The following is a 14464-nucleotide window of genomic DNA, read 5'->3' as shown; positions in this document are numbered from 1 at the left end:
GTGGGCCACCTCAAAGCAAAGCTCGTGTTTACGGCCAAACGCTCGACCCTCACGCTGCACACAGTGACCAGCCCTAACGCACGAGGACGAGTGCAACGCCTGGAATGAATTGGATTGTTTAAATACTAGCCGCTAGAGGGATACACGCGCTCCACTCCAAACACCACCCAACAGTTGGAGGCTCGGAGAAAATGTTCCTGCCGTCAGTGGTTACCTGTGACTTCCCCCTTCACCAAAGAAGAGGAGGGAAAGAAAAAAAAAAAAGAGAAACCCTCTGCGATCGAAACATGGGTTGTCTGCTGCCGTCTGAAAAAGAATCGCACCGAAACTGCTCTTAAAGCGAACGTCAACCCCTCTGCCGCTCTCCTCCGCTTCGGGTCAATCAATGAGGATTCGCGATGCTTACTTCTGCAGCGCTCTCCTGTCGCCTTACCAGATGATTTCGTGCATTTCAACTTTTTAATTAGCAGACAACTTTAGGGAATGCGGCTTGGCAGCTTTTTAGAAATATGAAAGCTCGCGCGGTTTTGACACGTCTTTTGCACACGCGTGGCATTTTAAACATTGTTTTGCGAGTAGGATAAGGGAGTGAAGAGGGGTGATAGGCGCTTGGCGGATAACTGGGGTTTCTTCAGATAATTTCACCTTGAATCGAAGGGAAATGAGGGGGCATTATTCAGGTCCCCGCGCTGATTGATTACTTATTAGTCATCCTCTTTGGATCCTGGGTCCATTGAAAAGACAACGCGGAACACGCAAATGAATCAACTACTGCTGTTGTCCTTCAAACCTACCAGAAGACTTACTTTTGCCTAAAGAAGGGGGTAAGAATGGTCGCGGCTTAACATTATAGGGGGACACAACAGCATCGATTCATGAGTTCGTTTAGCGCGAACCCTCGCCTTGACAAGCGTGTTTAAAAGCAAAAAAAAAGGAAGAAAAACGGACTTTGGGAGCTCAAACAGAATATTGTATCCGGCACATTACAAAGTCACTTGGTTGTTTTATTCGTTGTTCTTCGAGATTTTGTCAGTGGGGAAAAAAATATGAAAGTTTGGACTTTTCTGCCCTGGCTCCCTTGCCTTTTCGTACTCGCCCTGTGCGTTGGGTCAGAGTGCGGGACTGTCTGGAAGAAGGGGCGATCTAAAAGGGAGCTGGTGAAAATAAAGGAAGCCAAAGCGACCTTCCCAGGGGCTTGTGCCACACGCCTGCCTCGGGGCAAGCGCTCCGTACCCGGCTTAGATCGGCGGCTTCCCCGCCAACGTCGTCGCTCCTCTCAAGGTGAAGACAGCGGTTCTGGACAGGGAAACGCGGTTTATTTTACCGGCAGGGGAGACCAACTACGGCTAAAGCCAGGTGTGGAGATTCCGAGGGGGAATTTTACTCTTGACATGTGGGTCAAGCCAGAGGGCGGCCAGCGCTCGCCTACCGTTATCGCAGGTATGTGTCAACTCAAACTGGAACGTTCTCGTAGCGTAATGAATGAGTGGCTGTCAGAAAAAGCGCCCTCGGTGTTAATTTGGTGTTTCGGTAGGAGTTCGTTGATTGAAGGTGCTGCTTTTGACAGAAGCTCGCACGAGTAACCCAACGACTAATGTCAGAAAACCACCTCGGGGCTGGACGCGTGTTTGATCATGACGAAAACTTTGTGCGCGTAAAACGCCGCTACAAATGTAATCCAGATGAGGAGTCAAATCTCGGTTCATGAGATGGGTCAATTCCTCTGATTGAGGTAATCACAGACATGACAGCAATGGAAGTGCATAATCTGAGAATAACCTACTTCATGGCAGCGCTTTCGGGTTGGTATCTTATACTTATAGGCTACTGGTTGTATGCAGAAACACCGGGGACATAATGTAGATGAAGGGTACCTTTGCAGTAATCGTGACGACTCCCAAATGCTTACAAAGCCACACGTACCTAGTACCGCACTATTTAAGTGCATAACTTACATACTGACAATGCAATTTATTTGAGTTTTATTCAGTAAGTGTAGCACCGTTAGTGAGATATTTTACCGGAGACAGCTGACATTCAGTAATCTGAATAAGTTTGCAAGCCGAGAGAAAAGGCTAGTTTGCAAGGGTTTTCCCTTGCATTTCGGTTTGCGCGTCTGAGTTACACGAGCCCGTCCCGCCCCTATGAAATGCAGAAACTTTCGCATGCCACATACAACCTTGCACCGCGAAAGAAAGGGAGAGCTTTCAAACTCCCCAAAGACCCTCAAGCTCACACCCATTTTTCCCCTTTAATAAAAAAAGGAGGAGAAATATTGTTTGACGTGTACGGCTCTTTCCGAGCCGTGCGTTCGGGAACACACTCGCTGCGACGTGCGCAGTCCTGTAAATCGCATGGCTTCGTACTTTCGCCGTCGCTCTTACCGGAACGAAAAGGCTCGTGCTGTACTCTTAGGCTCGCGCCCCTGACAATAACTCCGCGATGTTCTTACGCTCGCGAGCGTGCGTTTCTTCGCGTGAGGAGTGAGCGGGATTCCTCCGTGAATCCATTCCCGGGTCCACCGACAGAGAGCGTATAGCCCTCACAACGCAGGCATCTGTTTGCGAGCCGCAAGCTGAAAAGAGCTGGCTTTGACTTTGAGATGCCTTTTTGTCATACACACACACGCGCTCTCGGGTGCACTGATATGAAGGTATTCTGCAAACGACGCGTCGGTTTGTGATACCCGAAATAGACACGAGGCCGATCTGGATACAACATCTCGCCTGCTCGCGCTTCTCATAACGATGACATCATCTGTTTCAAAGTTACAGCAGCCCGTGGCTCGGAACAGTAGCGTAGTCTACGTCTGCGAACATCTTTTGCACAGAGTTGGACCAGGCTTGTTCGTTAGAGTGGGGGGAAATTCGTTCAAAGATATTCACGGTTACAAAGTCGCCGTAGGCGTTTAAAGAGCATTGAGTTACACATTTTGTCGCATAGGCTTGTCCTTTATAAAGCGATCTAGATGCATTACACATCAGCCTTTGTCATGTAACGGCGTGTACGTATTTTTGCGCCGTGTCATTGAATATTTGTGGTGCTTTTAAAAAGCGCTTCCAGTACGAAAGCAACGCCCCCGGGAAAATGTGGCAATACTTACTCTCTTAAATTTAATTCATCTCTGCAAATGAAGGCACAAGGCGGTTAGCATCCGGCTGTTTTGAGAGAAGCTAGCGCGTGTTTTCTGCAGCTGTTTGCCTGCTTGTTGTTTTGCGTGGTGTCAACGTCAAGACTCCTGTTGTTTTTCTTCAACGGGGTATCATCTTTATGTTTCATAATGGCGCAGCAGTGAGGAATGGGATATTCTTAGCAGACTGTCTACAGTACACGTCACGAAATTTAAACATCTAAAACTGAGCAAAGTGGCTGCCCCCAGCACCTGGGATACCGGCATGTTGGATTAACACAAATGTTCGCAAATCTGGGCCAGATTATATTAAGAACAGTCTAAACAAGCGCTGTGAAAGCTCTCGTGGGTCTAAGACAGGACAGCTCAGTTTAATACATCCAGAAAAGAATATTGGTAATGCCATAAACATAGTTACCTTTTGTGAGTCTGTGATCTATAGCGCTAGTCTGAAACTATTGCGTGACCATCTGACCTCCGTGATGTAGATTAGAGTGGCATGAACCTGTAGCCTGAAGGATTAGTTCTGTTGTGGATGCATCCACTGTTGGGTGCAGCACTAGCAGGGCCCAGACAGACCACAAAATACAGTGACTTCAGGACCTTGAACAGCTCTGCGGCGATGCTTGCCTGTCTGCAGGGAGACAGCGAGCGATTCGGAGCCTTTTCTTTGGATTTCTGCTTACGGATGGCAACTGGTCAGCAACTATGAACAGAATGCAGTCTTGTTTAATTACATGCCGAGGTCTTTACACAGGAACAGTCGCCGCAGAGGAAAGCACGTGCCTGTCGTGTCAGCTGTCCGCTTGAAGCTGTGATGTGGGAGGCTCCTACAGTTTTCCTTCGGTGTCATTGCTTGTGAGCTGACACAAGAGATGGATCTGAGGCCCAGGCAATGTGGTTTCCCCTACACTGAGCTTCTCAGCAATCATGATTTAAAGCAAAATGAAAAAAAAAACCCCACAACTTTATTACAATTATTAATTTGGGGGGTTTAAGGGTAAGCTAACAAGCTCAGTGCAAGGGAGGCAGACGACTAAAGATTCTGATGGTTTAGCAACAACAGACCATGTGTTTTAGACTCTGGTTCCTTCTTTAGGTCAAGGGTCATTGAGAGTCTTGCTTTTATATGTTTACTGGTTACTTTGGGTAATATTGCTACACAAGATTGTAATTCATGTATTGCTGTTATATCACATCATAAAGGTGGCAACTACTTGAAAGAGAACATGGTAATAGTTCATTACCAAATTATTAGGTAACCAGGGCAATAAAACTTTTATTTTAAAACTTATTTCTTACTGCCCTGTACTAAGACTTATATGTATGTTATACATATTATGAAGTTCTGTTACCATAACTTGAACTCATAACCTTTTGTCAGGTCACCTTGATTGAGCATTGTTGTTCCGATAATATAAATTGGCATTTTACATTCTTGGGCTTCCTGAGCCCAAAATGTTAGGGATGCTTGTTTAAGTTTAAATAAATAATTTGTCTTAATCAGGCTACGAAATACATAATCATAAATTGAAGCGCTAATATGATAAGATAAGCAAAATATATCTACTTAAGGTAGCAACCACACCTGAACTCAAACGCAGGTCTTTCAGGTGACAAATATGTGCTCTAACCACTAGACCAAAAACCTGGTTCTCTGGCACAGCTGCCAAAACACACATTTACCATCCCGAGTCACAGGCATTTTTTAATTAGGTTTAGTGTCACAAGCAATTTCTTGCAAAATCTTGTGGAGCAATAGCAGACGTGTCATCTTTACAGCTTCAGCCTGGAGGGCTTCACTTGCTTCACTTCTGAGCCTGCAAACATTCACCACTTCACCTCTGAGACTGCAAACATTCACCACTTCACCTCTGAGCCTGCAAACATTCACCACTTCACCTCTGAGACTGCAAACATTCACCACTTCACCTCTGAGACTGCAAACATTCACCACTTCACCTCTGAGACTGCAAACATTCACCACTTCACCTCTGAGACTGCATACATTCACCACTTCACCTCTGAGACTGCAAACATTCACCACTTCACCTCTGAGACTGCATACATTCACCACTTCACCTCTGAGCCTGCAAACATTCACCACTTCACCTCTGAGCCTGCAAACATTCACCACTTCACCTCTGAGCCTGCAAACATTCACCACTTCACCTCTGAGACTGCAAACATTCACCACTTCACCTCTGAGACTGCATACATTCACCACTTCACCTCTGAGCCTGCAAACATTCACCACTTCACCTCTGAGCCTGCAAACATTCACCACTTCACCTCTGAGCCTGCAAACATTCACCACTTCACCTCTGAGACTGCAAACATTCACCACTTCACCTCTGAGCCTGCAAACATTCACCACTTCACCTCTGAGACTGCATACATTCACCACTTCACCTCTGAGCCTGCAAACATTCACCACTTCACATCTGAGACTGCAAACATTCACCACTTCACCTCTGAGACTGCATACATTCACCACTTCACCTCTGAGCCTGCAAACATTCACCACTTCACCTCTGAGACTGCAAACATTCACCACTTCACCTCTGAGCCTGCAAACATTCACCACTTCACCTCTGAGACTGCAAACATTCACCACTTCACCTCTGAGCCTGCAAACATTCACCACTTCACATCTGAGCCTGCAAACATTCACCACTTCACTTCTGAGCCTGCAAACATTCACCACTTCACCTCTGAGACTGCAAACATTCACCACTTCACCTCTGAGACTGCAAACATTCACCACTTCACCTCTGAGCCTGCAAACATTCACCACTTCACCTCTGAGCCTGCAAACATTCACCACTTCACCTCTGAGACTGCAAACATTCACCACTTCACCTCTGAGACTGCATACCTTCACCACTTCACCTCTGACACTGCATACATTCACCACTTCACCTTTGAGACTGCATACCTTCACCACTTCACCTCTGAAACTGCATACATTCACCACTTCACCACTCAGACTGCATACATTCACCACTGAGACTGCATACATTTACCACTTCACCACTGAGACTACATACCTTCACCAGTTCACCTCTGAGACTGCATACATTCACCACTGAGACTGCATACATTCACCACTTCACCACTGAGACTGCATACCTTCACCACTGAGACTGCATACATTCACCACTGAGACTGCATACTTTCACCACTTCACCACTGAGACTGCATACATTCACCACTTCACCACTCAGACTGCATACGTTCACCACTTCACCACTGAGACGACATACCTTCACCACTGAGACTGCATACATTCACCACTTTACCACTCAGACTGCATAGATTCACCACTTCACTGAAACTGCATACATTCACCGCTGAGACTGCATACATTCACCACTTTACCAATCAGACTGCATAGATTCACCACTTCACCACTGAGACTGCATAGCTTCACCAGTTCACCACTGAGACTGCATACCTTCACCACTGAGACTGCATACATTCATCACTGAGACTGCATACCTTCACCACTTCACCGCTGAGACTGCATACATTCACCACTTTACCACTCAGACTGCATAGATTTACCACTTGACCACTGAGACTATATAGCTTCACCATTTCACCTCTGAGACTGCATACCTTCACCACTTCACCACTGAGACTGCATACATTCACCACTGAGACTGCATACATTCATCACTGAGACTGCATACCTTCACCACTTAACCACTGAGACTGCATACATTCACCACTTCACCACTGAGACTGCATACATTCATCACTCAGACTGCATACCTTCACCACTTCACCACTGAGACTGCATACCTTCACTACTTCACCACTCAGACTGAGTACATTCACTACTACTGAGACTGCATACATTCACCACTTCACCACTGAGACTGCATACATTCAGGATTGTTCCACTCCAGAGCTTCAGTCTCTGTTTCTCACCAGGTCTGCTAAAGGCTCGTATCCCATTCATTACTCAAAAATACAAAGAAAAAAAGCATGTTCTTGTCTTTGAACCCAAAAAGAGCCATTTTGAGCTCTTGAACTTGTATGCAAATAACTGTATATGTGTGTGTGTGTGTGTGTGTGTGTGTGTGTGTGTGTGTGTGTGTGTGTGTGTTAGCTGCGCGGAATGGTTTGTCTGGAAAAATGTAATGTGTTAGATTAATTGAGCGTGGCAGACTTCTGACATGTGTTTACATACTGGGCCCTACAGGCATTTTAGCACACCTTTTAGTTTGAGTGTGCACACTGACAGATGGCAGGCTTTTTGCGCAGTGTCGTGGCGAGCCTGTAATGTTTAACAGGACTGACCCCCACTTTGGCCTCGCCTGCTCCAACAGAACTGGTTCTTTTGATGTTGGCCTAGAGAGAACATTCTCCCATATTCAGAATCCTGAAAGACGGGGAAAGATGTAGGGAGATGGTAAATGATTGCCGAAACAGAGTTATCTTCCAGTGATGCAGGATAATTGCTTTGCTTTGTCTTTTTCTCTTTCTCACTCTCTTTCTCTCATTCTCGCTCTCTCTCTCACTCTCCCACACACACTCACTCTCTCTCTCTCTCTCTCTCTCTCTCTCTCTCTCTCTCACACACACACACACGCACACACACACACACACACACACACACACACACACACACACACACACACACACACGGAAATGCAAACAATTCTCTGTTAAGTGCCTCTGTAAGGTAATGAGCCTCCTGTGTTTGTGTATGTGACAAAAGCTTGTTGTAGGCATGACCCTTGCAGAAATAATTGGTGAGCACATGCATCTCAACCTGCTAGGCATGCTGCATTGCATGTGCACAGTCCAGCATAAATACACTGCTTTTGCTGAACGGGAGAGAGAGTGAGAGTGGTAGGTGGTGAGGGCTATGTAAGGTTTAAGAGGGTGATATAAGTACAACCACATTACAGTACTGAACCTGACATTTGCTTCCAAGGGAAACAGGAAAAAGGCATTTTGGTGCCTCTGGCCTAATGGAATTTAAGCAGCAAACTACTGATTCTGGCCTGTGTAGTCACATTTCGCCATGCAGTTCTAAAACTATAATCTAAAACTACTTTTTTTAATGCGTTTACATTGTTTTTATTGTCTGTTTGGTTTGGTTGCTCACATTCTCTGCACTGCCTACTGCTGATTGGGTTTCCCTTTGTTGCCTCTCACTTCGTGTGCCTCGCCTCGGCTCGCCCAGGCCTTTTCGATAAGTGCTTCTATGCCTCGAGTGACCGTGGCTGGCTCCTGGGCATCAAGACGGTCAGCGACCAGGGCAACCGAGACCCGCGCTTCTTCTTCTCTCTTAAGACCGACCGCGCGCACAAGGTCACCTCCATCCACTCCAATACCCGCTACCTGCCCGGTCACTGGGTCCACGTAGCGATCACCTACGATGGCGTGTACATGACACTGTATGTGGACGGGGCCCAGGCCGCTGTGAGCAGAGAACAGTCAGGAGACGTCTTCTGCTCTCTTACCAAGAAGTGTAAGGTAGGTCCATGGTAGGTCTATCTGAAGTCTTTTGTAGGTCTTTAGATGGTGTTTGAATTGGTAGCATGAAATGTCTTCATTCGTTTACTTACAAACAACTCAAGCTGTAATGCTGATTGTTATATAATAATGTCGTTATTAGTTCAATATTGGTATTTCATCTGATAAGTACAACTAATAACTTTCATCCATCCAACAGTTTAAGTCTTCTGTTAAATTTAGGCCTTGTTTGTACATTATAACAGTTACAGAACAGTGCATATACTCATCGGTGGTTAGTTTTGGTTAGATAGTGCAACTTATATTTGGGATGATTTTTGATTAAGATTTAATGTTGTCTTTTCTTATTTTGCTGTTTAATTGTTCAGTAAAGTATCTGATGTTGGTGACCGTATAGTTCTGTAGTTCTGCTATTTTCTGGGGGCTTTAATTTCCAGCCATAGGCTTTCTCATGCCTACACCAGTTCAAGGCAGAAAAAGGCACTTAACATTTGAGAAAGGTTAAAAATAAAATTTAATAATGAAGCTAATTTTTATTTTTATTACATGGCATACACACACTGAATAGCATATGTAGATTATAGCTTGAACTTGCTTTAAAATGCATAAAAGGAAAATGATCAGTTATTAATATCGGTGTTGGCCACAGCAAGGTGATAATTACTGGTTATTGTATCGGCCCAAGAAATTCTGTAATGGTATGTCCCTAAAATTTACAAATGGACTTATGAAATGCCTCGTTAAGATGTGTTTCATAATAAATGCGCCATATATAGTTCTTACTCCAGTTTTTTGTCTGTGTAAATGAATACATTTTAATAATTTCAAATTCAAGGTGCTGATGGTGGGTGGAAATGCGTTGAACCATAACTACAGAGGTTCGGTCGAGCGGGTCAGTCTGTGGCGACGAGCTCTCACCCAAAGACAGATCATAAGGGACATGCACGGCCATGAGGATCTGCAGGACCAAACCGACCTGGTCATCCGCGAGAAATTTGAGCACCCAATCCGAAAGTGGCTGGTGGTGAAGGACGGCAGCTTCCCGCAGCCTGACAACGGCCCCCGGCCCGGAGTTGGCTCTCTGGACACGACCCTGGAGCCCCCAGCCTGCGGCCAGACAGTGTGCGACAATGTGGAGGTGGTGCGGAACTACAACCGTTTCTGGAGCCTCCGCCGGTCTAAAACGGTGCGCTACCGTGTGGTCAACGTGTTCGATGATGTGGGGCGGAGGCCCACGGTGACCGACCGGCAGATCCACCTGCAGCATCAGCACCTGAACGAAGCCTTCAGCCCGTACAACATCACGTGGGAGCTGAGCATCCACAACGTTAGCAACTCCTCACTCCGCTGCCGTCTGGTGCTGGCGAACTGTGACATGAGCAAGGTGGGGGACGACGACTGCGACCCCGAGTGCAATCACACTCTGACGGGCTTCGACGCCGGGTACTGCAAACCCAGAAGCCACTGTCCCCAAAACAAGCTCGGTAACGGTGTGTGTGACCCAGAATGCAACTGGGATAACTTTGGCTATGATAAAGATGACTGCTGCAACCCCAACGTGACTGATGTGACCAAGACCTGCTTCAACCCAGCCTCACATTTAAGGTAAGCGCAAGGTGTCAGTTCTGTAGAATCTTTTCTTTGTCCCGAGCCTGTGATATTTAATGGGGTTTAATAATTCAAATTGGAACTCAGTTTGGCTCCATTTGTGTTGATGTTGGAGGTTCTGAGGGATTCACGGGCATTCTGCACTCCTTCTTTTCCAAATGGCAGAGCACTAGAGCGTGATTGACGTCACTGTTCAGAAATTACTTAACTGTGGGAATTCTTCTTGTGGTTTCAAAATGTAATAGGTTATTATAATCTTTCAGTTTTGCTCTGAGTACCTTTTAGACATGTTGTGACAAGTCTGAAAGAGCCAACTTGGCACACAAATTCCATAAATGAAAAAACATCGCCATTTGTGGCATTCCAAGTGGGACAGAGTCAAACCCTCTCTCTCTCATAGTGGGGCGCAGTCGTAGCCTGTCTCTTATAGTGGGACAGAGTGGTAGCCTGTCTCTCTTATAGTGGGACAGAGCGGTAGCCTGTCTCTCTTATAGTGGGACAGAGCGGTAGCCTGTCTCTCTTATAGTGGGACAGAGTGGTAGCCTGTCTCTCTTATAGTGGGACAGAGTGGTAGCCTGTCTCTCTTATAGTGGGACAGAGTCGTAGCCTGTCTCTCTTATAGTGGGACAGAGTAGTAGCCTGTCTCTCTTATAGTGGGACAGAGTGGTAGCCTGTCTCTCTTATAGTGGGACAGAGTCGTAGCCTGTCTCTCTTACAGTGGGACAGAATGGTAGCCTGTCTCTCTCATAGTGGGGCGCAGTCGTAGCCTGTCTCTCTTATAGTGGGACAGAGTGGTAGCCTGTCTCTCTTATAGTGGGACAGAGTGGTAGCCTGTCTCTCTTATAGTGGGACAGAGTGGTAGCCTGTCTCTCTCATAGTGGGACAGAGTGGTAGCCTGTCTCTCTTATAGTGGGACAGAGTGGTAGCCTGTCTCTCTTATAGTGGGACAGAGTGGTAGCCTGTCTCTCTCATAGTGGGACAGAGTGGTAGCCTGTCTCTCTCATAGTGGGACAGAGTGGTAGCCTGTCTCTCTTATAGTGGGACAGAGTGGTAGCCTGTCTCTCTTATAGTGGGACAGAGTGGTAGCCTGTTTCTCTCATAGTGGGACAGAGTGGTAGCCTGTCTCTCTTATAGTGGGACAGAGTGGTAGCCTGTCTCTTATAGTGGGACAGAGTCGTAGCCTGTCTCTCTCATAGTGGGACAGAATGGTAGCCTCTTTCTCTCACAGAACCATTCTTCTGGCTTTTTCAGAGCTTTGAGAATCACAGTAAACTTCATAAATGAAGCCATATACAAAAAGCAAAACTAAACTTTTTTCTTTTTTCTCCACACCACTACTCATATGTCTATTTTCTGAGGTTAAAAACGTGGTGACAGTGACAGCTACAGTCTGGGCTGTGTGGTCTGTAAGCGTAGATTCATCATCTACCTTCATTCTCTAATTGCTGTGGGATCCTCCTTCTTTTCCAGGTCTCCAGGACAACGTCTAGAGTTTATCTATCTATCTATCTATCTATCTATCTATCTATCTATCTATCTATCTATCTATCTATCTATCTATCTATCTATCTATCTATCTATCTATCTATCTATCTATCTATCTATCTATCTATCTATCTATCTATCTATCTATTTATTTATTTATTTGCGAGGGCAGTGTATTCCTTTGAGGGGATACTCTTGCCTACTTCTGTGGTCTGTTGTGCTAGCACTTTTAAAGGTCGACAAGAGCGTTTTAGCCAAAAAAAAAAAAAAAAAAAAGGAACTCGGATTTCAAACCAAGAATACTTGAGGTCACTGGAGAGAAAGCACAAGATGTTTACAATTCCTCCTTGCCTGGATGGCTGTCTGGTTTAGCTTTGGCTGGCTCTGTAGCAGATCTCTGCAGTACTGCAGCTGTTGTTAATACTGAACAAGAAAGCCATGTTCAAAGCTACTGGGGCCACCTTACTTAAAACTAAAAGATTTATTGCTTGGAAGCACAAGCTGATGTCATTGTTTGTAGAGCATTACTTTAGACTTCTTTGGAGGATAATAGGGATGTAAAAGAATATCCAAGTAACCGGATCCTAAAACCGTTTACTGTTCAAAAACTGTTTTCTTGTATAGGGCCAGGTCAGTAGTAGTGCTTTAGCCCGCTATTTTAATATTAGCATTCTTTGGATATTGAAAACACTGGCTATAGTTTATTCGTTACCTTTTTTTTTGTTGAGAAAAATAGAGCAATCTCAGTTTAATAACAAAAACCTGTTTGGTTTTAATTTTTTTTCTTTTTCTTGCTTCCAGGCAGTGTGTTGTTTTTTAGGGTGCAATTTTAAATTAAAATATTTTGGCAAAAATTCGGAAAGGCGAACACAGCAAAAGCCCAATGTTTTTTTGTGTCTCCTGTGTATTCCAGTAATATATAGTGTATTCCAGTAATCCAGTAATAATCCTCACAACTCTTTGCTTCTCCCTAATTGAGTTTCTCAGGGGAGTAGCGACATTGCCAATCAGCTGTTTTTGAACCTACTCTGGTCCATAGAATGTTCTCCAACCACATCCTGAAAGATGCTTTCACCAACTCTGTGTGAGACCTGCTAGGTGACATCAGTCTTAGGGGAAAAAAAACAGGTGTTTTTTTCTATTTTCCTCCCCGTGTTATCCCAGAACAATAATCAAGAAGCCATTTATCATCAGACATCTGATCCAGTTTATCATCAGACATCCGATCCAGTTACAGAAATCAGCGGCTGGCAAAGCCCGAGCCTTTCGAGATTGAAATATTAGGACTGATGTATGAGAGATTGTTTCTTTGAAAGGCAGGGTGAGAGAGTGATGAGGTGCAGGAGGTGCAGGAGGAGGAGGAAGAGTCAGGGGGAGTGCATGTGTCAGGCAAGCTCCTCCAGGAACGATGCGTTTTCCTTCAATTGTGGCCCGTCCGGCGACCAAACCGGCAGCCGGGCTGCAAACGTTCGTGGACATTCCTCCCTAATTGTGGAATTCTGGATGCACGGTGTGTTGCATGCATGAGGGAAGTTTCAGATGGGAATGGGGTTTATTTTTGCAGATCCAGCGCCTGTTACCGGTTTGCTTGTTTAGGGATCTGGCTAGGAGAGGAGAGCTGAGCTGTGAGGCTCTCATCCAGCACTTAGTTAACAGCAGAGCATTGAAAAATACAAATGATGCATGCCTTGGTTTTTGTACATTTCTTTTGGTTTTCTTCCCATTTAATAAGCGTTTACGCTTATTTCACAGCACTGTCATGAGGGAATGGTTAGCTGGAAATGCCAAAAGAATTGTTTCTGTTGATGCAAATTCATGTTTCTGGTATAAAGGATGCCTGTGGCCATGGAAGAAAGTGACTTGACGAGCTCCTTATGTACATCGGTCATGTTCTGGCAGTAGCGTCAGACTTCGCTTGCCACTTCACTTATGTGCAGGAAAGAAAAGGCTGCACGACTCGGATCTCGGATGTCAGTCGCATGAGAGGGGTATCAGCGCCTCAGACGTTAAGTCTGAAGCCCTCGCTGTCCCACAGAGTGACATTAATGGATCTATGGGGTTTCCAGGGCCGTGAGCAGGGGTCTTTTGGCAGGGTCCTGATATGGGCGCTTGCCATGGGTGCTTTACAGTCCACTGACCCCTAATCCCGCAGCCCATAAAGCTAACGGACATTAATGGCTTCGCTTTAACGGAGCGCTCCGACATAAAACGGCCTCTTAGCGCGTCGCTTTAAAGGCACAACACCCTCGTAAAAGCACCTGTACACACACACAGGCGCACACACGCACACCTGCTTAGAGTGTCCATGTGTTGGCTGTTGGAGAAAGATGGCCAAAATTGATGGACAGAAGCAGACAGTCTTGCTTCACTTGTCTATTTTCAGTCTCTTTTTTTTTCCACCCATACAAACCTTATGCATCATTTATAAAATGAGACCAAAATCTCAAGTGTCAGGTAACAGACCTAAAAAAAAAAAAACCCCAACAACCCCTGATATTTTGATGTGTGCAGTATTAGTTAAAATCACTGTAACAGAACAGTCACTTCTAAACAACCCAAAGTAAGGTAAGAACAAGGACATGCTTCACTGCTGAAATCACGGTGCTTCTATATTCAGTCAAAAACACAGCCGGAGCACGTCGATCCGGCTGTCAGTATCAGAACCCTTCGCCGCGGCCTAAAATCGGACCAGCTTGTCCTCTGGAAAGAGGAGGATGTGGCGCTTCTCTGGGTGGTTATGAGCGAGGG

General features: G+C 45.5%; 1 protein-coding gene across 2 annotated transcripts in view; it reads left to right on the top strand.

The window, feature by feature from the left end:
• The first annotated feature begins 200 nt into the window (after positions 1-200).
• pappaa (pregnancy-associated plasma protein A, pappalysin 1a) overlaps positions 201-14464 on the top strand; it is a 74839-nt gene continuing 60575 nt past the window's right edge. The window contains exons 1-3 of one of the 2 annotated variants that reach the window (XM_081718938.1): positions 201-1440; positions 8331-8623; positions 9459-10228. In XM_081718938.1, coding sequence (XP_081575064.1) covers positions 1047-1440; positions 8331-8623; positions 9459-10228 — 1457 coding nt within the window. In that variant the 5' untranslated portion in view covers positions 201-1046. The remainder of the gene's footprint in view (positions 1441-8330; positions 8624-9458; positions 10229-14464) is intronic. The other variant, XM_027025625.3, reaches the window with a different exon arrangement.

Source organism: Electrophorus electricus, chromosome 8 (genome assembly GCF_041902795.1).
Source record: "Electrophorus electricus isolate QZ-2024a chromosome 8, ASM4190279v1, whole genome shotgun sequence".
NCBI classification, from domain to species: domain Eukaryota; kingdom Metazoa; phylum Chordata; class Actinopteri; order Gymnotiformes; family Gymnotidae; genus Electrophorus; species Electrophorus electricus.
The sequence above is the reverse complement of the archived record's forward strand: the minus strand, read 5'-3'. Positions and strand labels throughout refer to the sequence as shown.